The sequence below is a fragment of the Zonotrichia leucophrys genome, chromosome 3 (assembly GCF_028769735.1).
Source record: "Zonotrichia leucophrys gambelii isolate GWCS_2022_RI chromosome 3, RI_Zleu_2.0, whole genome shotgun sequence".
In the NCBI taxonomy this organism is placed as follows: Eukaryota; Metazoa; Chordata; class Aves; order Passeriformes; family Passerellidae; genus Zonotrichia; species Zonotrichia leucophrys.
The window spans coordinates 15,995,840-16,022,088 of NC_088172.1; the positions used below are offsets into that span (position 1 = coordinate 15,995,840).

General features: G+C 41.6%; 1 protein-coding gene across 8 annotated transcripts in view; it reads right to left on the reverse strand.

Moving 5' to 3' along the window:
- Positions 1 to 21,248, reverse strand: part of SNAP91 (synaptosome associated protein 91) — a 63,533-nt gene extending 42,285 nt beyond the window's left edge. For 5 of the 8 annotated variants that reach the window (XM_064707481.1, XM_064707479.1, XM_064707476.1 and 2 more), the window contains exons 1-4: positions 20,961 to 21,247; positions 20,213 to 20,372; positions 1,876 to 2,018; positions 740 to 815 (exon numbers count right to left, since the gene is read on the reverse strand). In XM_064707481.1, the coding sequence (XP_064563551.1) occupies positions 740 to 815; positions 1,876 to 2,018; positions 20,213 to 20,342 (349 nt within the window). In that variant the 5' untranslated portion in view covers positions 20,343 to 20,372; positions 20,961 to 21,247. Of the gene's footprint in view, positions 1 to 739; positions 816 to 1,875; positions 2,019 to 20,212; positions 20,373 to 20,960 lie in introns of all 8 variants that reach the window. The other 3 variants (XM_064707480.1, XM_064707475.1, XM_064707477.1) reach the window with 1 other exon arrangement.
- Positions 21,249 to 26,249: the final 5,001 nt, after the last annotated feature.

Genomic DNA, 26,249 nt, shown 5'->3' on the forward strand with positions numbered 1-26,249 from the left:
AGTTTTTTGTGTCCCATGTCTACATCAAGAGATGAAATAATGTGGCATTGCTTTGAATTTGCCCATTATTGTAGCATGTCTGTAGTCTGCATACAATTTACAAGTATTCTCTGACAGTTGAAGAATTCTATTTTTCCTCCTTTTTTTTCTACCATCAAACAAGCTTTTCTTCTGTTAATTGGGGGCACAGGAAAATTCTCTAATAATTCCAGAGGGAAAAGTAGAAAAGCAGGCTTTGTAATATTCAGAGGAGAAAAGTCTTTAATTTCTGCCTAGACTTTCTGAATTTATTACTCAAATAAAATCAAAACCAACCAGTTCTTTTGGTGCCAACAGCCCTACCATTAAGAAGTTATAGATCATGCCTAAAAAGCAGAGTCCCCAAGCCACCAAATTACTATTTAAGACTGAGTAAAATCCAAAAAACTAAATGAAAAGTTATCAATTTCAACTTTTAACACCCATAAGAGTTAAGGAGATAGCTGACCCAGCCCAGATTTCAACCAGCACTTTAAGGATTGGTACAGTTTCACCTTTTGAGTGAAAATATTGCAGGAAATGAGAAAAATTTTTCTGAAGTTGTTCAGCAGTTCATTTGTGCTCTTGTATTTATTAAGTACTTATAAAAAGGCTTCAGTAGTGCATTTTTATCTTATTTATATCTTATGAATTTAGGAGCAAATTAACAATAGTATCTTATTTAAAATCTTTTTAAGATTATACACATAAGTTGGCTTACCGTGAGATCCACTTTTGTCCAGAAAATTGCTGAGATTGAACAATGTGTTTCTAGATGCCAGGTACTGAATAAATCTCTGAAACACAAAGTAATTTTTCTTATCAAAGGCTAGAAGGCTTTGTACCTTCTAGCAGCAAGATTACCAAGTCTACTTTCAGCATACAACATGAAACCACTGATTTTTGTCTTAGCCTGCAACACCTACCCCAAAATGTTTTGTTCATTCAGATTAATGACTTTTACTCAGAATCTCTAGTAAATATTCTACGGTATATATAAAAAATAGCTTATGTGCAAAACATAAAATATATTGTGAAAGGAGCAATAAAAAATGTTAAATTCTCAGGGATCTGAGGGAGCTTAAGATTTATCTGCTAACAAAGCACATATCCAGGCTAGTCCCAGACTTTTCAATGCAGAAGCCCTCAGTTTCAGCCAAGCTGAGGGCCTGTTTTAATAACAAGTAAAGCCCCTCATCAAACACAGGGACTAACAGCCTGAAACAGTTAGAGAAATCAGATGAGAACATTGACCAAAACTTGGAATGGAAAAATAGGAGTAAGAATTTACACTGTGAGAAGTTCATTGCATGAAAACACTTTATATACAGCCAGGGAGGAATTGTTTTACAGTCATACTGAGGTTCTTTAAATGTGCTGTCTCTTTTTATGCAGACATACCTGTCTATACAGGTCAAAAAAAAGCAAGGATAAGGATAACTTGATCTAAAAGGCTATCAAGCTAAATTTACACCTCTAGGAAGATTTTAACACTCATGCAGAGAAGGCAACTATTTGGATGGCAGTCTACACATGCCAAAACATCACATTTGACCTTAGTCAAAAAATCCCAGGTAGTATTTAATCCTGTGTAGCTGTTTTCAGATTCAACACATAAACTGTCAGCATCCTGGCACAGGCTGCATCTTGGTCTTATGTTATGGTTTTGTAAATGGAAAGACAGATACACAGTCCAACTCTGCTGCTAACAGTAAGTTTTCTCTTCATCAAGAATCATTCTTGCCCTTTGTTCCCAGGTCCTTTCTGGTTCAGACAAGATGCCTCTGCACTACTAACACTTTTGGCTTGGAGTGTGTTCAGCGCCAACGTGGCCTTGAGAGAGCTGCTCACACTTACCTCATTGCCATGGACCATGAGATGATGTGTGGTGACTAAGGCTTTGAACACGACCACCCAGCTGCTATTCGTCGCTCGCTCAAAAAGCGTATCAGCCATCTGAGGGATATTCACGTTTGTTTCATTAGTTGCTTGGATCAAGTCTGTAGGAGAGACAAAAGGAAGGTGTTAGGTGCTACAAGTATGATAAAAAGTCTGCAGCATGGCAAAGTTCTCAGACCACCAGGCTGCAGGCCGTGGTTGTGGCAAACAGCAAGTTCAGTGCTTACATTCCACATTCAAAAAAAAGAAACCAAAACAGTAACAACAACAAAAACTCCAAACTGAGATTATATCAGTACATGCTGATAGCAGCAGTGGTCTAGCTCTTTCATCCAAAAACAACAGTTTTCCAAAAATTCTGTCCCAAGCTATGACCAAACATTGCTCCATCTTTACCCCAGATGAAGTTAGGGTGCACAACATCATGTGACTTCACTGCCTGCAGGTTTTTAAGTTAATTGTCATTGTTCATTACTTCTGAGTTAGAGAAGTAAGTACTATTGAATTCTTCAACTACAGGTAACATGCCCAGCACACTGAACCCAGTCAGCAAAAAGAGGCATCACCGGAAACAGATACTCTGTCATCCCAGAGATTGTTTTAATCAGCAAGCTCCAGCACACCTCCTAGAGCTTCTACAGACCCAGGAAGCAGAAGAAGTGCATTCAGGCACTCATTAAGACCTCCTCAACAGCAAGAAAGAACACAAGGAATGACATTAGTTTCTACTGAAGCAACTGCACCTCACATTTAGAATAAGTAAACTTGCACAGAAGAGTGCAAGAAATTATGTTGAGCAGTTAAATCATAAACAATGGGGCAGCAAGCTTTCCACTATCCTCTATATCCCTCAGGATCTGTGATTCACTACATCCCCTGTTACCTACTGACTCCAGTTTGGCAGCCAGCAATTACCTTCTACAAGCTATCACCTATTTTTGAGACACAGATGGAAACTGCACACTGCAACTGCATGCCCAAAACGTTTGTGATGCCACACACAGCCCCAGCAAAACTCAAGAAGACAACTTAATGCAAGACAAAGAGTACAAAACACAGATCTAACTGTAGGGCTGAGGCTTAAAATTGGAAGACTTAAGCAAAAAAAATTTACAAGTTTAACTACTAGACTAAGCATTATCGGAAATAAAAATACTCATCTTCTACTTTCCCTCAGAGGAATCATTGTTAATGATTTCTTCCTTATCTCCAGAGTAGAAATTTTCATCCAGTTGTTGAAGTCATTCAGTCATGACAGATATTCTACCTCAAAACCAGACAGGATATTTTGTGACTGCTCCTTGCACACCTAAACTATGTGAGTCTACAGGATTCCAATTCACTTGGGCAGTAGGGTCACCACTTGGCAAACTTCCTTTCTCTTCCCTACATAATCCAAACAATGGAGAGCAGAAATGTTGCTAAGAATGGAAAGTCAAGGCTCAGAATTCAACTACTGATTCTGCCTTTTCAGGATAGGAAAATTCCAGAGGACAAATCTGTCTAAATAGATCAATGAGTCACATCAGGGACTGAGACCTACCTGGTGTGTACAGAAATCCACACTGCTGTACCAGAAGCATTCAAAAGTTCAGGTTTTGGTTAGTTGGTTGTTTGGTTGGTTTGTGTCTTTTTAAAATTCCTGGCATGTAATCTTTATGGGTTTTTTACCTTCTATTACAAAGACTTCATTTATTTAAGATCCAAGAGATCTCTAGCTCAGAGTCACAAGCTTGGGAAAACCATAGTGCTTGCCTGCGTACGAAATTGTCTATTGTATGGGCATAAAAGCTGCAAGTTGTCCTCAGCTTCAGGCCAGGGGAATGATTTTCTGGGATGATACAGGAGACAAAAATTATGTGATCCATTTGCCAAGCTTGAATTGAAAATGTATGTTGTCATGGCATTTTGTTGTCTTGGTAATAGAAGATGGAAGTTTTTCGCAGAACACCTTCTGAAATGTGTTTACTTCTATAACCTCAGTAATACTACCCTTGAAGGAGGCAGCTCTGCAGACAAAGTATTATAATGGCAAAGCCACGCTATTGAATGACAGCAGTTCAGGATCACAAAGCTCCAAGAATTCTCCTTGATCTTGTGGTACAAACAGACCAATGATATTTTATTCTGTACTGCTGATTAATGCATTATAGGAGAGAGTGGTTTGTAAAAGCCTAGAAGCAAGTCACAAGTGGCTTACTCACTGTTTACCCCGCTCCAAGATTTTACTGCAGGTGACAGCATTTGTCTTATTCATACAAGGAAATGCATCAAATTTGTCAGCTTTCAGTCTTGGGCTTCAGGATGTAGATTTCTGTGAAAGAGCGATGCTATAAATTGTGTATTGGTGCACTTTGGACAATGAAACCCCAGAGCAGTCCATCCACAGAGATGCTGGCGATGGAGACAACAAGGCACTGCTACATGATGCCCCAGCACTGCTTCTGAAGTCACTCAGTCATTTCTATCTCCTCTCCAAACTGCTGGAGGGTACAGCATCTCAGTCTGAAGCTCTGAATGTTTTAGGACATGAGTAATTATAGTGTGCAAAATAGAGAGGCATGATTAAAATTAAGTCTACTACTTTCAGTGCACAGAAAAGAATTAAACCATGCATGAAGATGTCGCTTGTCATCTGAGGCCAGAAAAAGGAGATTGGGGGTGGGGGAATAATTCTTGCAGAGCTGTTTCCTATTTAGTCACACCACAAAGATAAGGTATTCAAATTTCCTGAGTTTCTTTTCCCAGTATCACAGAGTCTCAGCTTAACCAGCAACCATCAGCATCTGGAATGAAGCACCAGCACAGCTAACTTTACAAAACTGAGCAGCAGGGTTTGGTGGCTAAGCTAAATTTTAAAATAAGAGTTGGAAAAAATAATTTTACTTTAATGTGGTAAGGAAGAACAGATACAAGGAAAAATAAATCATATGCAGGAAAAAAAATCTAGAAACCACATTTTCAAAATATACAAATTCAGACATTTGCTGGGTGGACAAGTGACCATAAAGATTAGTCTTCCAAGGAAGTCACAGGTACATTTGCTAATACAAAATAGGTAATTTTAAGAAGAAACAGATGAAGAACAACCCAACAGAAACCATATGAGCAATCTTGCAAAGTTGTTTCCATTTGGGGCACACACAAGTAGGGCAAACAAGAATTAAAGGTACCTTCCTGAAGAAGTTTCTGCTACTGCAGGCATCCAGTACACTGACAGCTAATCCCCAAACCCACTGAGCTCAAATACAAATTACAAGCACAGTCAGAGATCAGAACTGCACTGCAGCAGCAGCAAGTGCTTCTACCACAGATTTCACAGAAGTGAAGTAACTGGAGAATGAAGTTCTATATATGCTTTATTTGAATCCATTTGTTTACTGTGGGACGAAATCACAATTGCCAAATCACAATATGTGCTTTCTCCTACTTCCTCTCTCCCCATTTTCGTAGCTGCTATTTTAAAGACTTCTCCAACTAAAGATACTTTTAAAAATATAATTTTACTTCAATATACCTTTTTAGTTAAGCTTTGAGATGGAAAATTGATGGAAAATCAATGCAGTAGAAGAAATAAATGGTTATCAATTCTCTGACACCGTAACTTAAATCTAAACTGCAGTCTTTAAGCTCTTGGACAGGCCAATTTTTTCACCCTGACTTAAGACAACTGCAACTTAATAATACTCTAGGTTTGCTTCTCTTTCCTAATTCACACCTCCATTAACAAAAAGAAAAACCTGCCAAAGAGAGGAAGAATGGTGGAGGGTTCAGAGCCCACTAAAGGATGGGACTAGCTTTAGTGTTTGTTAAGCTCATAAGGCAAAAAAAGGGAACAGTAAGAACGTTTCAAAGGTTTCAGAATTACAGATTCTTTCAATTTCATTAAAAACTAGTTTCTAGTTCTTTTTATGAAAAAACTAGTATCTAGTTCTTTCTTTAATGAGAGAGATTATACCATACTTTAAAGAAACTCCTAGTCCTTTATCTTTCCAGATGATATTCTGGATCTGGGCAGGGCTTTTTTCCTGTTTTGTTTTGGCCCTCCTGCCCTGTCCCCTCCCCCCCAGATTCTCTAATAAAGACCTGGGATTTCCCAGTTCATGATTAATTATTCACAATTTACATTTCAGTATGCAGAGAAACAGCAGCCGAGCACAAGACCTCTCTGTTCAGAGAAATATCAGTGCCAACTTAAGAGCAGCTGTCACTCCAGACTGAATTAACACACAAGCTGCCTCAGCATCTGAGCTGTGTCATACACTCAGTTCCTAAACTTTGCCAAATCTCTCCAGCAGTAACCCCCTTACAGACCCTCCTCGCTACTACTCAAATGCTACGATAGACTTCAGGAGTTTTTTTTCTCACTTATAAGTATTTAAATAATGCCTTGAACCTACTGAAAAGGAAATGCAGGATTGTTCCAAATCCAAGCTAGTCAAGAACAGAAAGAAGCAGCTCAGAGTAAGAGTTTTCAAGCATCAACTAAGAAAGTTAAGTAGGCAAGCAGGAGCAGAGTCCCTCCCCTGCAAGACAGAACTGTATTAGGAAGCTACTGGAGCACAGTGCTAAGCAAGGCAAGAGCTGAACTTCCCCGTCTGCAGAAACCTGACCACAAAACCATATCAGAAAGCAGAACAAAGTTACCAGTTTCTGCTTCCACAACAATTGCTCATAAGAACATCAGCTAATTTGAATGTTGTTGTCTTTGACTATCAGGCAATTCCATAGAAAAGAGTTTGAATTTGTTTCTGAGGTTATCATTTATCGTTTATTCTTTTCACTTCCAGCGTGCCCTGTCCACAGAAACACACATCTTGGTCTGGCTTGTAACAATGACCCCAACAGCAGTGCATGCTGTCTCCTCTTTCCTCCCCAAAAGTCTGCCTCAAGTTGGGTTGCTGTATCTCACCTTGATGCCAGCAAGTCAACCTTTTACCAAAGTCCAGCATCTTGCAGATATTGCCTTCAAACTCCCATGCCTGTGCCAACTCAACACACCTAAACATAATCTTCCACTGAGCATGTGCTCTCCAAGTATCTTACACTCCCAACAATGCAGCTGTAGCTCTAAGGGGTGCTACCTTCCTCTCTCCAGCCTTACTTCAAATAAATCCTACTTCCAAAATAAACCTCAGACTCTCGTGAGGACAAATACTTGCAGCAGATCCTGAAGTTTGAGAGTCACAACAACCAGTCTTCGAACCACACAACGGCACCCCACACCAACCAAGCTTTTATATACTCTTTCTTCCTCTCTGCCTACTCACAGGCATATCGTACTACCCAAAATATTAAGTGTTTTGCAGAATCTATCAATCACATGAAGGGTCTGCAGAGAGACAGGGTGAATCACTGAGTACTAGCAAATTTCTCTTGAAGTATCCTCCAATTTCATAACCTGAGATTTTAATTAACCTTAGAATCATCTTATTACCTCGCTGCTCCTTTTTAAGTACAACAGTGCATCACCTCCTATGTTATCAAATACCTCTTTTGAAACAAAGTGGAAAATCTACTGCCCATACACACTGCTGGATTTTATTCCAACATACTTCCATATGGTTTGCACCCCTCTTTAACCAACATATTATTCAAGATATTTGGCTTAAGTCATCTGCAAAAATCACCCTAGCTCATTAGAGGCATTACATCAGTTATGCTGCACTTAATTATTTACATGTATGGATTTTCCTCCTGAGAGGTTCAGGTTTAGCTCTCTTGGAAACAGGAAATAAAAGCCAACCATCAGATGGTCTTCTACTGGATCTAAAAGGGTGCAACTACAGCAGCTCTCTCTCTAATAAAGGGGGAATAAGCTGTCTCTCTAATAATGGGGGAAAGTGTGATTACACTGTGTTAAAAAAAAAATAAATCTTGCTTTAAGCAATTCCTTCAAGTTTCATGACCTATGAATATTTTTTACGTAAAAGTTCCCAGAACTTAGAGCTCCACTGCCTCTGTGCACTGGGCAGAACAGTGCGCACTACATTTAATGTTCACACTGGAGTTCTCTCAAGGAGAGTAGTAGAACTGACATTCAGGTCAGCTGAACTGCAGCTCAGACTCTAGTGAGGACAAATACTTAGAACACAACTTCAACACAAAGGACAAATACTTCAACACTTCAACTTCAATACTTCAAAGAAGTGGTAAGGAGCACTCATTGAGGTTTAAAGTATAGTCTTTAGGACTGCAAATTAATTAGTGATTAATATAGGTTATAGATATTAATATATTTGTTAATATAAAATAGATACTTGTTTTATGAACAAAGTCTGAGACCTTGCTGACACCTGTGATGCAACCAGTCAGAAGAAGAAAAGTTTCATCTTTACTCAGGAATTGCATACCTGGAATAACAGAAGATAGGCTACACAAGCATTCTAGTAGAAACATACTATGGAAAGCACATTTTTAGCCCTCCCCACACAAAGCCAGAACACCAAATAAAGCGGGAAAGGCCCCATGGTCCAATAATTCTGCCTGCTTTCTTCCCCAGTACAGCTACCACAGCTTTTTAAAGCATCTTCACCACAGGATAAGTATTAGTTATCAAGCATGGAATTTTCTCCCTGTCTAAAGTCATAAGAAGCTCAGTCTTGAACCTCATTTGTACAGAATTCACTCACTTTGAATATCAAAGAATCTGTCTCAGGCAATAACACAAGTTCAGCAAAGTAGAGGAAAGATGAGGAATCACAGCTTTAATGATCTTTTCCTCTCACCCACAGAACCCACTTCCAACCCTCTTTCCACACAAATTCTGCTCCAAAACTAGCTCAACAGAAACATGCATTTTCCTGCTCAAATACAAGAATTAAGCATTTCTGCTTAAGCTGATATGAAACACCAAGTAACTCTGGAGCTAAATGTGCAACTTCTGTCTTTTATCGATTTACTGGAAGGAAGAGCTGAGTCACAAATCATTATTGCAGTGCCTTTTTTGCATAGTTCTTAACAGTTTAAGATATGAAAAAATTAATTTGCATTTGGTGGACACCAACCAATGGTTATAAGATTAAAACATAACAGCGGCTCTCTTGAAGAAATGCTATTTCCCATCCTATTGTAACATGACTTGGGAAAGAGGAGACATGGAAAAAACCCTGAAAACATTATAAATAGGTTTTGACCAATAACTTTGCATGCAAAGGAACTTTTATCCTGCATGGTAAATCTCAGACCTCATTCTACAAGACATTTCCTTCAGCACTTCCAACCTGGAAGCCTTAACCAAAATACACATTAATTTAGAGACAAAACTGGAACCACCAGCCAATCTTCTGCCTAGCCTTCAAAGCATTTATTCAATTTCCTCTAAGGGAATTGTGCTCTCCATCCATACAAGCATTAAAGTGACAGTTCTCTTGCATCTTGGCTCTTGCTGCAAACAACAAAGCAATTTTAAAGGGATTATAGACTTGCAAGATTATTGCTTAGAAGGGCAACAGTCAATAAAGTCTACTTAAATTACTATTGTCAATTGCCTATTGACATTAGGCCCATTCACAGCCTGATGCCAGGATTCCAGCTGTGGCCTGTGATTATCTTTTCAATGAAAGTGACCAACCCCTAACATTACCTGTTGGCTGTATCAATTCATAACTCTTATCACTTGGGAGCTCACTGGAATATCAGCAACAGGATCAACTGCAGCTTTTAGGTAGAGAATACAGCTACACTGGAAACACAAGGGTTTCACATTTGCCACAACAGGACTGGGCCATTTACTGTAATCTCTGCACTACAGCAATTTCTAATCCTAATCAGCCTTTACATGCTGGGCTGATCTTACACTCTAAACACATCTGGCAGAAAATGGTAATCAGCTGAGGCATGGTACCTGAGCTCTTTCAGTTGCCATGCTGCAGTCTGAGAAGAATTCTATCCCCAAATTATCTCCTTTCCGCAGAAAACCATCTGTTTTTAATAAACTGCTAGAAGTGAAACTATCACTACACTATCAACTCTGCCCAGAACAGCAATTTGTAATCCACAAAAAGCTGAACGAGACTGAAAACATATTTCAAGAAGCCTGATGTTCCAGCTCCAGTACTTAGCTCTGATATTTCGGGAATACATTAACAAAACAAAACAAAAAAATATTGGGTGGGGACGAGACAATGTGCAAACAACTTCAGTGACATGGTAATTAGCTACAGCCTTTGTGCTGGAAAGAGATCAGTTGACTAGGCAGCCTCAGAAGCTGATACATCTGACTCAATATCCAGACCATGGTCCATGCTTTCACTACTCTCTCAGCAAGATTATTCTGAGTCCAGTTTTCTCATCAGTGGATGCCTGAAAATGACACAACCAGAAATTTTTAACTAGGAATGATATGCCCGCAACCATGCAGGCAGCCCTGTTGAAAACATGAACATACCTGTAGGAAAAAGAAATCAAATGCAATACAAACCTCTGCATGAGCCAGTGCAACAGTATGACCTCCTGGAAGCACATTGAAGCAGCTCCAACCAAGCAGCAAGTGCTTTCTGACATGGCTGCTATAATTTCAATCCATTGTCTTGTATCTGTGTACCTACCATAAAGCAGAAGAGTTCATAAAACCAGATGGCAGCCTCGTATGGGAATGCCGTGCCTTGTCTTCTTAACAAAATGACACAGTTAGACACAGCTTTACCCTCTCCTTGCTAAGAAAAACAAAAAATAAAAGTAAAATATGAGCCTGCTCAATTCCTTTATGTCCATTCCCTTATACTACACCAGTTAAACAATATTCCTTTTCTTCTGCCACACTGTCAGGTGAGTTAAAATCTCAAAAGTCCAATAGACTTGACTCTTCAACATGATCTGGTAGCCTTTCACATACTGCAGATTTATTGATGTTGCAAAAAACCCCAAAATGTTAAATTCAGTGGAACATCCACCCGAGAGATAGAAGATGCAGTAAAGACTATTGAACACAAGGATTTAAAAAAAACTGACAGCACTAAGTTGCTATCAACAGTTTGAATTCACTAATGCCTCTGGATGATGCATTTTCCACTGGCAGTAGAAGCCTCCTATCAAGCTGATGAGTGAGGAGCTTGGAATCCATCACACAGGCTCACATCCAGGCAGAGAAGCTTTGTGCAGAGTCAGATCTCTAGACTGGAACACCCAGAAGTGTCAATTTAACACTTTAGCATCACACGGAGCATGATATTTGAAAGGTAGTTTCTCATAATACTGTCTAAGCAATTCCCAGCTTTCTGATGAACAAGAAGCAGCTCTTTAAACTCACCTATTACAAACATAGCAAACCCTGCCTGTTAACACTCTTGCCATTCACCACCACCAAAGTAATCTGAAGTTGAAATTAACTTTGCAAAACCAGAAAAACTCTAATGTAGAGTCTTTCACAGTCATTTCATAGAATGAAAGATCAGATCAGAAAGCTGCAGGTAAGGCTCACATATGAAAATACCATTGTTGCACTTGCCAGCAACAGAACATCACTCCTAATAAAACGTACGTGTTTTCAAAACACTAAATATTGTGAGTTGCTTCTGGCTTGCTGTCCCTTAGCAGAATGTACATTCTCCTATAAATACATTTAGATTAAGCTATAAAAATCAGATTAGGAGCTACAAGCACAACAAACATACTCTGGATTCCAGTCATGCAACAGAATCCAAACCCAAGTCTCCATTTGAAAAGGTTGGATTTGAAAACTCCAGGGCTGCTAAAGGACTGATGCAATGATAAGATAAAGTTTTAATCTATATTTGACCTTTATATATATCATGAGAAACAGCAGCCTTCAGAGGCAGGAAACAGGCCAGCTGGCTTGCCCCCTTCATACAAGCCCTACATTCCCTGAAGCAAGAAGTGAAAGGAAGAGTCCTGTGGAAAGCAGTTTGAACTCCCCCTGAAGTGCATCTAGGTCATCTCTCCAATCATGTGAGACGTGCCCCTCGCAGTGCGGTCCTGCACTGTGGCAGGATCACCCACCACTGCCCACTCTGAGCACCTTCCCCATCACTGGTAACCCTGCATACATTTAAACATTTAAACAGTGGGGGCGACAAGTCAGCGCCTTTTATTCATGCTTCCAGCAGTCCTGTCTTTCTCTCACTTCTTGGAGGATCATTTTAGAACATTCTGTAAAGTACCAGAGTGATTTAAGATACATAACAAAACCATGCCAGGGGCACCAGGAGCCTGCCAGGCTCTGCAGGCTAACCCCTGACCATCTGCTATGGAAGCACCTGCTGCCATCGTGTCACCTGCTCTCGTGCAAAGCCAAGAGTCACCGTGAAGTGATGCACTGTGCTGTCAGCAGTCAAGCCACAGCCTTGTATCACTCCTTAGGACAGACAAAAGTTCAAGACACTTTCTTGAAAAGACACATCCTTTGGTCCCTTAAGTGCATGGTAGAACAATCTTAGCTCAAGTGGACACCAAACTCTCCAATCTATCTCTACCAGTGTTTTCATCTCAGTCTCCTAAACACTTAAAAACAATGAGCAAAGAATGCTGTTTTCTTTTTTTATTCCTTCTTTGAGTCAGTAAAGAAACATTGTCAAAGCATATGGCTCAACTGTTTTGTCAGAACTCTGAGGCCCAATGGCAACACAGGAGTTTGTGCCAATTTGCTTTTTACCTGTGGTAATTCTGTATATTGGCTTACAACCAAAAGGAGATGATTGCCACAAGTCAGACCCAAGCTGCAGACACGTCCTGTCAGCAACCTGCAGTTCTCAGTACACGGGAGAGGAAGGGTTTGGTGGTCTTCAAGCATGATCATGTCTATCTACTCACAAAATCCCCTCTACAAAAAACATTGTAACACATTTGAATTTTATCAATAGCTAGAAAAAAACAGACTCTGGGAAAGGCAACTGACTGACATGCTGCCTCTGCTCAGATGGCCAGAGTAAAAATTACATAAAGACATAACATTAGCATAACATCAGGGCCTTTTGGCATCCAATCCCTTTCATTAAACTAAGTTAAGATACAGATATAATCTACAACAAAGCACGAGATCACATTATCCTGGGCAGAAAAGAGACACAGAAAGGTGGTTGGACTTGGCTGGTCCAGAAGTCAGTTGTAATATTGTGCACTGTCATTTCCTGTGCCTACAACCAAGCCCTGATGCCCAGTGAATGCCCCATTTGCCAGAAAATACTGTTCTAGTATTCCACCTACATTCATTTCAAGGCTGATGTCCAACATCACTTGTGATGCTAGTGCAGATGGATAGTATACTATATTCCCTCCCTCAGTGAGCTTCAACTCTCAACTGCTTTAGTAAATGTGTTTCACAACCTAAAGAGAAGACTTTATGAGCACAAACAAAACATGTTTTGTATTGATTTTCAGTATTTTCAGCCAGCTCTGAAGAAAACAGGATCAAAATAGCAAGATAAAAAGCATTAAAAACAGTTTAAGGGTCCAGCATATGGTTTGCAAGATTCCAGAAAAAGCAGACCTTACCATACCCTGCAAGGTGACAAGCTAGCCTCTGCCAAGTATTCCAATTGCCTTCCAGCAATTGCCAACATCTGGTTTATTCAGCTTAATTTACGCCACCACCTCTCATCCAAGCAAAATTTTGGACAGAAGGAAAATCAAGCAGCCTTGCTGAATCTGATGGGTTGGGATACTCTAATATCAGCTCACCAGTGAGGCTGCACACTGCAATCCTGCTGATACTGCTGACTCAGAGGAACACAAGTACTGCTGCAAACCCTGCGCCACAGATCACTGCCTGCCAGGCTACTGGGAAGATTTCTTCTATCCTCTCATTCAGTCTGAGTTCAGGGTTCAGTCCTGTGCCAGATGACCCATCCTTTTCTTTAGATCTCCTGCAATGACACCCAGACCCTGATTTCCTGCTTGCTTTACTCCTTGCTTTTTCGTTTTCACAGTTTTTGAAAGCCCTCTCTCCAAACCAGCCAGATTATTTCTAATCTGCATGCCATGTGTTGAAGCTTGGAGGTGCAAGGCTTGTTACTCATTGGTGAGGCTCCTGTATTTACCCAAGGCACACAACAGAACTTCTGGTTTTTCCACTCTTACTATCATCCTGATTTGTGCTCCAAAAAAGGAACAGGGCATGGTAACTTAAGGCCATTGTTTGATACTGTTTGGACTCACCTTTAGGCTAAGGTAAGGCAAAGGGAAGGGATATAACGTTATCACTCCAACCCCAATTTTTCCCCATCCTCAGAAATACTGGAGCCAGCTCCTTCAGCAACACTGTATTCCAGAGCTGACTGAGGAAGGTCTATCCCTTTGTTTTCTGAGTGAACTCTATGCACATGGCAAGGTTTTAGTAGCACGGGGAAATGCTGCAGCTGTGACTTCTGAGAACAGGGGGCTCTTCCAGATGTTGCAGAGCATATCTGCTCCAGCACCATGGAGTGCATCCTGTTCCTCCTGGTCCACCTCTAACCTTGGTGTTCTCTCTGCCATTTCTTTTTCCCACTTCCTCTGTCTGTTCAGTATTTTCTGCTTTTTCTTTGGTTTGTTTTCCTTGAGGTGCCACAGACGTTGTGGATGGGCTCAGCTGTGTGTTGCAGCAGACCCACCATGGAGCTGGCTGTGTCTGGCACAGAACACATCCTGGTCTCCTATGGAAGCCAGCCCTGCAGCCAACAACTTGTCATGGACACCCAGCACTGGGGCAAGGTAAGCAGGGCAGGAAGAGCAAAGTCGTCTCAAGAACCCTGAGCAGCAGTAGGAAAATGCTAAAAGCAGTGTGCCTCTACTGCACTACTATTTCTTCAAAAATGGGAGCTGTAAGAGCTGCAAATTTTTTTGGCTACCAATTTCTCAGTCCAGCAAGAAGAAGGGAAAATAAATAGTCTTTGAAATGCTTTTTGCCCTTCAAAGTTATGCCATTATCTACTTTTAAGCACTTCAGAGGATCCTTCACATGGCAGAGACACAGAAGCATGGACTGACCATACCTACAGGGCATTTTCTTGGAGACTTCAGAGAATTCCTCACTAGTGTGGCCCATGTAAAGCATGCACAGAAGATAAAGGGTTTAAGAGTGAGGCTGCGAAATCAGACATAAATGAAATCAAAACATAGGAAATCAATCAAACCTGCAGATTTTTGTTGTTGTCATTTAGAAGATGTTCAATAGCTGCCAAAATCTAAGGGAGCAACACTATGAAACTATTATGAAACATACTCAACTACTAAGTAGGAGTGATTAAAACCATTCTCTGGTCACTGCCATTCTGACCATCTCATAAAAAGCTACTCCATTATCAAGGTCTACAATGGAAGTCAGTACAACAGAAAGCCCTGACTTGTCTCAGAATTTGTCATCCATGACCTTGAAAAAACATGTTTAACAGAAGAATCTTGCTTACTCTTGAAAAAGACAAAGAATACCTGCCCTCAGGACTAGTCAATCTTTATCAAGTTACACTGCTTACATGATAAAAAGTTTAATATTACAGTGCCTAATTATTTTCCTGTTCTCTCATCTTCCCTGTTCCTTAGGCATTGCATCATAAGACAACTCACTCACAGAACAACTGAAATGCACAGAATGCAAGTGATCCTACCCATATTTCAACATTTGGATCTTAAAATGAATTCAAACTTTTACCCTGATTCAAACATATTTTGAAGAATTGGCCAAGTCTTAGTTTGATTAGGGCAGCCTTCTCTTGGTATTACACATGCCTTAAAAACAGTATGGGGCAGGGGGAATTAAAAGTTAATGCCACTTATATACTCAAGAACAACTAATCTAAAAAGTGTTCTCATTATCTCACCTTATCCATGACAGACATTTATTTCTACTCCTATTCAAAGATCTGCATGCCTACAAATAAAGTGTGTCCTCAACACCCTTTTGGGAAAGGACATGGTAGAAGCCCACAGAAACAGCCATTCAACACAAAAACTGATGATGAGTCCTTACACACAATAAAAGTGCTAATCCAACACTCAATAAAGAATTAAAGAAAATAACTGCTTGCTTGGATGTTTTTCATTTCAGGTGTGAGAGCAAGTCATTGGGGTAACAGAGGAGTTCACACTTTAAAATCCACACCAGCTATGACAACAAAAACTGAGACACAGTATTCCAGCTGATCTTCAGCAGTCACATTTAAACAAAGTCAGTTCTCTGACACACAGAATTACTGCAATACAAGATACAGTGAGACATAAAAGAATTAAAATGACATAAAAGAATTAAAAATGTGAAGAATTAGGCCCAGTGTGTACAGGGACTTGGCGATTTTCTTGAAGATACTCCCACAGCTGTAGAGCCCAAGTGTCACCTGGACTGCAGAGCAATGCAGTACATCTGCACTACTCCCACTAGGAGAGGGCCACAAGTGCCAGCAGTCTTGGAACACTCCCCAGATCACTTCAACAACAAACACCTTCTGAAACATGCACATCCTAGTTAACCTTGTCCTTTAACCACTGAGTCAACACACACTGAACTCTAGGGACTCAAGGTAGCTCCACTGACCCCCAACTTTTCCCAAAAAGCAGAGACAGACATATTCCCCAGGAGTAAGACAGAGGTTTCTAAGGCTAACCTATGGGACCCAGCAACATCATCTTTACTGAGCCTAGGCAAAAAAGTTTAACACATTGCTTTTGGTCAACACACACTTCTATTTCAACACTAAAGACCAAAGTGATTCAAACTTATTAGGTCAACACCAGAGACTGCAGAAGAAAGGTAGAACACAGCAGGAAATAAGAGTCTGTACAAGCAAAATTCTGACACCAGCCGTGCAGTTCAGTTACCACCATGAATTAAACTATAAACTTCTTTTCAGAGCCTCTGCTTGCCAGGTACATGCAAATATGCAAAATTAGGCTTGGGATGAAAATAAGTTCCAGCAGATACACAAGTTATCTTCACAGCCACAGAAAATCAAACCCTGCTCTTCATCTGCTTTGTTTTGACTTTTCGCAAACATCTCCCAGCTCTTGATCAGGCTTCTGAGAAGGTCCTCTACCTTATGAGAATTGTTTTGAAGAAGTAAGGAGACACGCGTGGTCTTTTCAGAATACACACTGCAGAACTTCCTCCTGCTGCAAAGCAATTCACTCAGCAAAATAAGTCAAGGAAAATCCCAGACATTTCTATCATTTTCACAAACAGGAACTTGTTACAACCACCTGCAGATGCAACAACTTCACTAGTTTCCAATCCACTTCCCTAAATGAAAGCTTGAAGGTCTGTTTCTGAGTGAGATCCTATAAAAAGAGCTGAATTGAGATCTACCCACTTTTCCCTCATATATCATGTGGTTTCACATTTGGAAGTCATGTTATTTCCCTTCTCCCAAAGCATCTCCCTGTTGATACCGTCAGAGTCATTCCCATTTGAGGCTTGAAGCAGCCTTTTACTTGGCCCACACAATTAAATCCTCAGTGAAGCCTTAACACATCTTTCAGAACAGTTCTAAGAATCAAGCTCCTATGCTGTGCACAAGTATTGCCTTCCCACTTGAATGATCAGCTTATATATCCTTAATGTAGCCCATTATATATCCTTAATGCAGCCCATATGCCTCATTCACCCACTGCAATGGCCCTTCCCACTGCATCAAAATAAAGTTGCTAACTCCCCACTTCTTCACAGGAATAATAATCTAGCTAACAAACACTGGTTAGCTGAAGGATAGGAATCCTTATAATTGTAGTGATTTTTAGACAATTTTTGGATAACACCAGTTTTGTAATACGAAAATGATCAGAGCTCAACTGTCCCACACCATCAGAGCATCCTAGATTTACATTCCTTTTCCCACCACAGGGAAAGCTCATTTAATGCCATCTGGCACTACTTCCAGCAGTTGTTGAAAATTCACTAGTAGGAGATCTAGAGTTCAAGAAAATGGTAAATCCTGTTAATAAGCATAAGATAGCAACCAAATGATACTTTAGTGCTCCTTCTCATGACCAGCCTGTCCAGCACTGAGAGCCCATGCCAAAAGACAGCAGCATCTATATTACAGTCTGGATTTGAAAGCTATAGCAAGTACAGAAAACCACACAAAAGTAAACATTTAGCAGCTCAGCTTTTCTACATTGAAGACATTATTTCTGTTCTTTTCTCCCTTACTTACACACCACCTTTCACCTCGTCACCTATGATCTCCCTATAACCCTCTGTAATTATTATCTTCTGCAGCAAACATATGAGAACAGGCATTATTGTATCCTATCCTTACAGGACTACTTAACCCATGTTAAATAGTTGATCTCTCAATTTAATTTACAAAGCCCAGTTGCTAAGTAGGGCAGTGGAAGAGAGGTTGTGTGACCTGACACCTGGCCTCTAGGACACTAAATAAAATTATGGAGTTCCCTAAGGACACAGAAGCCCAATGCCAATATCAGAATTACAGCTCTTCATAAGGCATCATTCCAACCATCACTCTGGAATCTCAATTTTTAATTGTCTACACCCCTCATACATAAAACTTATTGTAAGGCACTGGGAAGTTTTACCTTTCATTCTCCACATCTTCAAATGCTACTTATCCAACCTGAAATGCACCCAGACAATTAAACTCTGAACTGTTATTTACAGCTTGTAAAAGAGAAAAAAAAAAAAAAAAAGAAAAAAAAAATAGAGCAGACATACGTCTTCCCAGGAAATGATAACTTCTTTTCCTCTTTTATGTGTGACATGCAGGTAGGTAAGAAATTCTGTCTTCTGTACACCCACTTTCTTGAATAGTACTATTAGCACCAATACCCAAACACAAATCTTTTACAGTCCTTACTATAACGCTGGTAGATTATTCCTGCCTCACTTTAATCCTGCCTATTCCAGATAGTATTTTTATTTACATGTATATACACACAGAAACACAGAGACACATAGACACAGCATGCTTTCAAATACATGAACCATGCATTTTTCAAGCTAAAGCTTCTAGTAGGAGATATGGTCTGTATAGGACAGTCCAGACACAGCCTAAAGTGTTTAAAAAGATTAAAAAGTGTTGACAGCTACCAAAAAACAACATAGAAGAAACATCAATAACCAAGATGATTTTTTTAAATATACAAGAAAACATGACAGAATATATGATATCAAGACCAATTATCTACTTAAACAGTTTAGACTCCAGTGAGTCTTCAATCAATGCTGCTTACATCAGCATTTCTTGGACACATTGCAAGAGCATCTAGATATACTGAAAGACCAGTCTACTGTTTGCTACTTGGAGGGTAAGCTACAAAGTCATTAGAAGGGAAATCTGGAATTATTTTCCAGAAGTAATGCTACCCCCTTTTAACAAATACTGCATCATCAGAACTGCACTTACAAACACCTGCACCAGCATTACTTAGTAATGGCCAGCAGCCAAGAGACTGCCTGGTATAAAACCTGCTGATCTTTACTTGAATGTACTTTTTACCATGTCCAAAAAGACCATGGGAAGCCCACTTAGTTTTAAATATTAACACCTGCTGTTGATCTGCCAAGTTCAATGCTGGACAGAGATACTACTGGTAAACAAGGCCAATTAACACCCCACAACCAAATTCTTTCACCATTCTACTACTTGGTGTCTCCAAGCAGGGGCAGACAGTTGAAGTGAAATTGTCAGGATGAAACATGACTAGCTCGTTGTTTTCCAATAAAGGTTTTGCCTCACCCTTGCTTCATGCCTTAAATAGCTAATGTCAGTCCAGAATACACCAAAAATCTGAGATAAAGCCAACATCCATCTTCAATAAAACATTGACACACACTACTGGACAGCTCACAAAGTTGCTGTCTGATATCTGGGACCTCAGCAACAGCCCTTAAACTCTCCAAAGGTTGTCCCAGTCTGCAGCATGGCGTTATCCCACTGCCTTGCCATTTAAGCACGTCATCATCTGAACCTCTTCAGAAGTGGGGATGCAGTGCTGTGGAGATGGCCCTGCTCATGCTGGTGCTTGACCAGCTCTGGGAATATTATTTATGTATATCTCATCCTAGTTTAACCCTGACCAAAGCAGGCAGTGGCAAGCGCATGTCCATTTTGCCCTGTGATTCTCTCCCCCTGACACCCTGCTCCATAAGGCACTCTTTCCACTGTCTTCCTGGATAAAAGGCAAGAGGTCATGAGGAGAAAAAATGGCCGAAAGAGCAGTATTATGCAATAAGAGAAGAAATGCAATAACAACTCATCCTCTCCTGGAGATTTCCCATCACCCTCACGCTTTGCAAGCTGGATTAGAGCAAGCGTGACAGCCAGCCGGCTCAAAGGCCGCTGAAGTGCCCCGCGGGCAGGCTCCTCAGCCCCGGGCCTTGGCTGGGGAAACAAAAAGGGATGCTCACAGTCCAGGTGCTTTTTCTTGGGCCCCATCACTTCATGCGTGGTGGCTTTGCAGACGGCTCTGGCTACGGCCGATCCCGTAACGCTGTACTGAGCAGCTGCGATGCGATCTGTCAGCGTCTGACCCGACATCTTCGAACGGCGTGCTGGCTGCTGCCGGCTCTGCAGGGGCGAAAGACACGGGAGGGGAGGGGGAGATGCCGGGTCTGCGGCCGGGGGGAGGCACGGAGGGAGAGGCAGGGGCGGCAGGGGCACGGGCACGGGCACAGCCTCGCCACACGCACAATGGTCCCCGGGGCAGCCCGGCCCCTCCCGAGGCGCAGCCCCCCCGCCCCGTTGTGTAAGCCTCTGCCTCGCTGGAAGCCGCCCGGGGCAGGAACGAGGGTATTTTAGGCGTTGCGAGGAACAGATGAAGGGGAAATAATGACGGCAGCTGAAGGAGGCTGCACACACACACACGGTGCGAGCCCCGGGATGGGGGATGCAGCCCTCCCGCACCTGCCTCCGCCGCGCCCCGGCCCCGCTGCAGCGCCCGCGCCGCCGCCTCCCCGGTGCGAGATTATGGCACCGTTGCGCCATGTTCTGCCCTCCCGGTGCCTCCCCCACCGCCACCCCCGGCCCCGACAGGGACTCCCCCCCTCCCCGCGCCGGGAAGCGGGGCGCCGCTGGATGCGGCGGCGGCGGCGCCCAGCGCCATGCAGCATCCCGGCGCGGGGCGACAGCGGGATGGACCGAGCGCCAGCGGCCGACCTGTCAGCGCGTCCTTCCCTGCCGTCCTCCTGCCGCCGCTCCGGGGAGGGCACTGCCGGCCCCCGCCGCGACCGCTGCCCGGCCCGGCCCGCTGGCGAGGCGCCCCGCGACGCAGCAGCCCCCCCCGGCCCCCCGGCCCCGGTAGCCCCAGGTGCCGGGCGGGCTGCCCCTCCCGCCGCCGCCGCCGCCGGGGATGCGCTGGGCGTCCACGCCCGGGAGCCGACGCTGCTATTTCCAGCCGGCGGCTTAATCCTCCCGCAGCCTAATCCCCGCGCTACTGCCGCAGCAGCGCCGCCCCCTAGCCCAGTGCAGAGGGCGGGACGGAGCGGAGCGGAGCCGAGCGGCGCTGCCACCGCCGCCGCCGCAGCTCGGTGCCCGGCGCAGTCAGGTGACCGCGGTCCCCCACCCGCACCCCGCTTCCCGGAGCGGCGGCGGGCACGGCCGGGGCTGCTCCCACGCCGGGGCTGTCCCGGGGGAGCCGCGGCTCGGGGGAGCCGAAGCCGCTGATGCTTCCCCGGTCTGCATCATGGTCCTGTCGTGAGCGCTTAAAATAGTGCCTTGAGGGATCCCAAAAGCGCGCACAGACTAGATTTGTCCAGGCTGTTGATATGGTGTTATTGTTATCAAAAACATCTGAAATATGTCCCCAGAAGGGTTTTTTCTCTGTTATCTAAGGTACCCTACGGGTTTTGGTTACAACCCAGCCACACTCGGGAGGATACATTGCTACAATTTCATTGTGTAATTGAAGCCTACCGAAGTGATCCGTGGAGTATTGGGAAGTGTAGCGTACATATATTACCATAAATTGGCTGAACTTAGTTTTGGAGTAAAGTGATTTAAGTGGGTGGGGTCTAAACGAAATGGCACTGGTAGCAATTATTCGAGCTGCCGGTAGAACAAATTTCAGAAGGCGATGTCAGCACATGTTATTAATTAGCTGGAGAAAACACTACGTACAGTCAGTATTGAAGAGTTGTGCACACCAAGTGATAATTGGGTTGTGTTGCATGCAAAGACACACAGCACCATTTTCGTTTGTTATATCAAGAACACTGACAAGGGATTGTGGTCTGTGACAGTATGAAACAGCAGATTTCTTACTACTTCATTCTTTCTTTTTCTTTTCTTTTTTTTCTTTTTTTTTTTTTTTACCCAACAACAGAGATTTTAAATTTTGAGGTATCTTGAAAGCTTGAGAATGCTGTTAAAATAATGCTCAAAAGTTCAAGGTATCTTTTCTGTGGGAAATCTCGTCCAAAACAGCTGTAAAATGGTGCCTTGGACCACTGAAGACAGGTGTTCAGATTTGGACATTTTCAATATTGGTTAAATCCCCTTCTTTTTTTGCAGAGCAGATAGAGATGTTTGGATTTCAAGATTCAAAGGTTTTCTCAAATACAGTGTTTGACTATGGAGAGGAGCTTAATTTCAAAAAAAGTATATCACTGTTAGCAATGAGCATTAGGAGCCTGCAAACTTCAAGTATTTCCATAGAGAGACTCTCATATTCCAATAGTGAGAATGTGTCCATGCTTCTCAGCTCTGTTCCATATTGAGTAGCAAATAAATAAACCATGGAGTTGCACAGAAAGGTAATACTGTGCTCTTTAGCATTACTATAGTCCACTGTTCAAGTATGGACAAATTTTAGTAATACTTAGAAATTGTTTGTTACCACAGAAATGTTAACTTCCATGTCTAGGAATTTGTCATTAATGACATGGTTTATGGCAGCTAGAAGCATGTCTTAGCAGAGGCACACAAACAATTTTTCCTCTGTACTTCACCATCAGTTATTGGGGTCATACTCCCAATTGATTTCAGAGGAAAGAAACAATTGGGATCTAACGATACTTCATGTTCCATTACTGGTGTTAAGAATGACTCTGAACTTTTCTTGGTAACACTGACAGGAGTTTAGAACGGCTTGACTTTAAAAGAGAAACTTCCTTTTTAACCGGTACATTACAGAAGAAAAAAAAAGCTACACAAATTGTTTTATTGTTTTGGAATTTATTGACTCCACACAGCAGAAATTTAGAATGGTTTTATTTCCTGCAAGCAGGATAGTTTTCAACTTTATGCTAGCCAAAGTATTTAATTAGTGATACTGCTTTTTTTAACATCTAGTGTACATCTTCAGTGTGAAGTTCTGGATACTTTATGAACTAGTCCATATTGTTATCAACAGTCACTGTCACTGAGATTCTCATCTGTGTCACCAAAAATTATGATTGTTAATACCCAGCTAATTTTTTATCTTCATATTGCCAAAATATTGAAGCAAAAGATAAGTCAGATAATCTGTACTATTGCCTTAAAATTTATGCAGTTTCTTAATGAAAACCTAAGGTGCTTTAAGAAGGTAAGACAAGAAGACATTAGTACTCTTTAAATTCAGAGTGAAGGGATGTGATCTACTGAAGCTGTATTACTTTTGGATTTAAAACCAACCACCACTCCCCCCAAAATAACCCAACCCCCCAGGACAGGATTTCGTGTTTGTATTGAAAGCCACACAGGAGACAGGAACCACCTTGAATAAGGATACACCACAGAGGGAGCTGCCCAGGATTAAATAGATGGCGAGCTGGGGTTGCCATTTCACTGGGTACTTTCAGATGAAGTCCCAAGAAGTTGCCTGGTGTGCTGGCTCTGTGAAACCCAGGCTCACAGCTTGGCTGGTGGGGGTCTAGATGAGGGTCACTTAAACAGCTGGAAAGGGTTCTTGCTGTTAAAAATAACACAGAATCGATGATGTTTTTCTTGACTCTTTGTAAATGTGCTTTCAACTTAATAATGAAAGCCTTAAAGAAGAGAAGATATATTAATGACAAACTGAATAGCCATTTTGAAGCAGAAAGATAATTCCTAACTGAATTTGAAGTGAGAAAAATAGAGTTGGTCTGTGTTAACCTCACACTCAAGCACACGTGGAGGGAAGTAGGCATGTGTAGGGCTGATTCATCACACCTCACCCCTGAATTCTGCCCCAGAGATGCCCATCTCTTGGCTGATGTAAGGCACGTAGACTTTATTTTCATGCGCTAAGGTGCACTGAAAATCTGAGGCTTTCTCACCATAATTATGCTTTTTTCCCAATTTTTTCCCCAGTTTCTCTTGTCAAGTCTTCCAGCTCGTCAGCCAGCTTCGATGCCCTTTCCTCCTGCCTTCACAGGCCAGGCAGAGATTGAGACCCCAGCCTGTCTGTGCCTGAGCCTGCATCCGACCCAGTGCTGTTGTTCTGCTTCTCCCTCTTGCTCTTAGGGCCAGTGGTACAAACAGAGCTCCTGGAGAGGCTGGCTGTAACCATAGTGATAGCAGCAGTCCTGAACAGATCTGTTTAGCTCTGGGGAGGGGGGAGGAAAGACTTTTCAAAGGACAAGCATCCTCCAGAGTTTATATCAGGTTGATGGAGCCAGGTAGTTCACATTATGCTTTCTCTACAATGCAACAGAAGTTGCAAAACAGCAGTAGGTACTCAAATCATACAATACTCAGGAGTTTCTGCACTTCTGCTGTCAAATATAACCTCATTGCTTGGTCTTGTGTAGGTTCTGTCCACAGCTGTTTGTTCAGCCTCTGTTCTCACCCTCCTTAATGGCATTTGTTTCAGTAGTTCCTTTGGTTGCTGTGATATAAAGCAGCACTGACAAATTAAAGATGTTTGTCAGTTTTCCAGTCAGAATTATAATCTGAGAAGGATGCAGCCTGAATGTGTTTGTACATCCCAGGCAGAAGATTCATCTCATTTTGGAGAACTACCTGAGCTACTGAATCTAGGAGAACAGCCATACACAGTGGTAAGGGTACAGGCTTAGTGGCATGAGTATATACTCTGCATCCCATAGGAAATGCCTTTTTTGTGTCTTTGAGGAACTTTGAAAATTAAAAAGCTAATTTAGATAAGAGAGAGAATTAATAGATGAGAAAAGTTACACAAAGCATAGCTAATGAGCTCTTTTACTGCTGGTTAAGCCATGTCAGAGTGAGGTCACGTTCTGCAGAATGTGGAGTGTCTGCACATTACAGAGCTGATGGTTTCAGAGAGATGGTAATTGGCATGTTCTGTACAGATGATAAAGGTGTGTTCCTTCCCCTTACCCAGCACCCTGGTTCCCACGAGGACCACCTTAAAATCTGTATTTTCTTAGAGATCTCTGTTGACTGATGCATTAATAGACACCATCATCCACATCACAAGGACAGCTTTTGCTGCTGGAGTAGTTTTTTGGGTTATGTCTGGCAATAACACTGAGGTTAATAGACCAGAAAGGGGACAGATGGATGTATGTATCAGAAATGGAGCAAAAGTCCTGTACTTGTGAAAGTCAGTACCTGTGAAATTCCTCACTATTTAGTATTTTGTAGTCTTGATAGAGCTTCTAATGCAAAAGTCTGGAGGTATGAAGTGTATTGCACTTCCACACAACAGATTCAGACTAGGCCTAAATTTGTCTTTTTCATTTTTATTTTACCATTTCTTTTATACAGAGCACTAATCTTTTACAGATTTATTTTAAAAAGTCTGTGTATCGAAAGCTACCTAACTTCCTGCTTCTATAGGTAATAGGTATTCTAATATAGTCAATGTGGAAATAGCAGCTTTCTTTTGATATTAGACAGAGGGAAGAATTAATTTAAGAAAGTTGCAAGTCAGCTTCAATACAAGCGCTTTGTATTCCACTGAAGCTATTGATATTGGAAAGGAGAACATTTATCAAAAAAATTAGATGAGGACATACTGAGCTTCACAGACATCATAAAACAGATTTGCAGGAGTATAGAGAAACAGATAATTGAGTACTAATTGACATTTAAAATTTGTTACTCATTGACTAATTGACAGTCATGTCTTTGAATACAAAGTAACTCTGAAGGCATTGATCACAACTGCATCATTTCCACAAAGAGGGCAGGATGCTGCCTGAAACAAAATCCAAATTTCATGTACCACAGAAATTTTGATCTATGGAAAGACGATAGGCTTTTAAGCTACCTTGGCTTTGTGGATATTCAGTTTTCCTTTTCAAGAAAAAAAAACTTTTTTGGCAAAGATATGGTTTTAATTATTTTTTGGTATTCTTCATAATTTGTATAAATGGTGGATTATTTTTTGTATTCATATGCAATTTCTATACAATTGGGGATTTTTATTATTAATAATACTTATATTATAAATTGTATTTTATATATATATAACAATTGTATTTTAATAATTGTATTTTAATATATAACAATTGTATTTTAACAATTGCATTTTAATATATAACAATTGTATTTTAA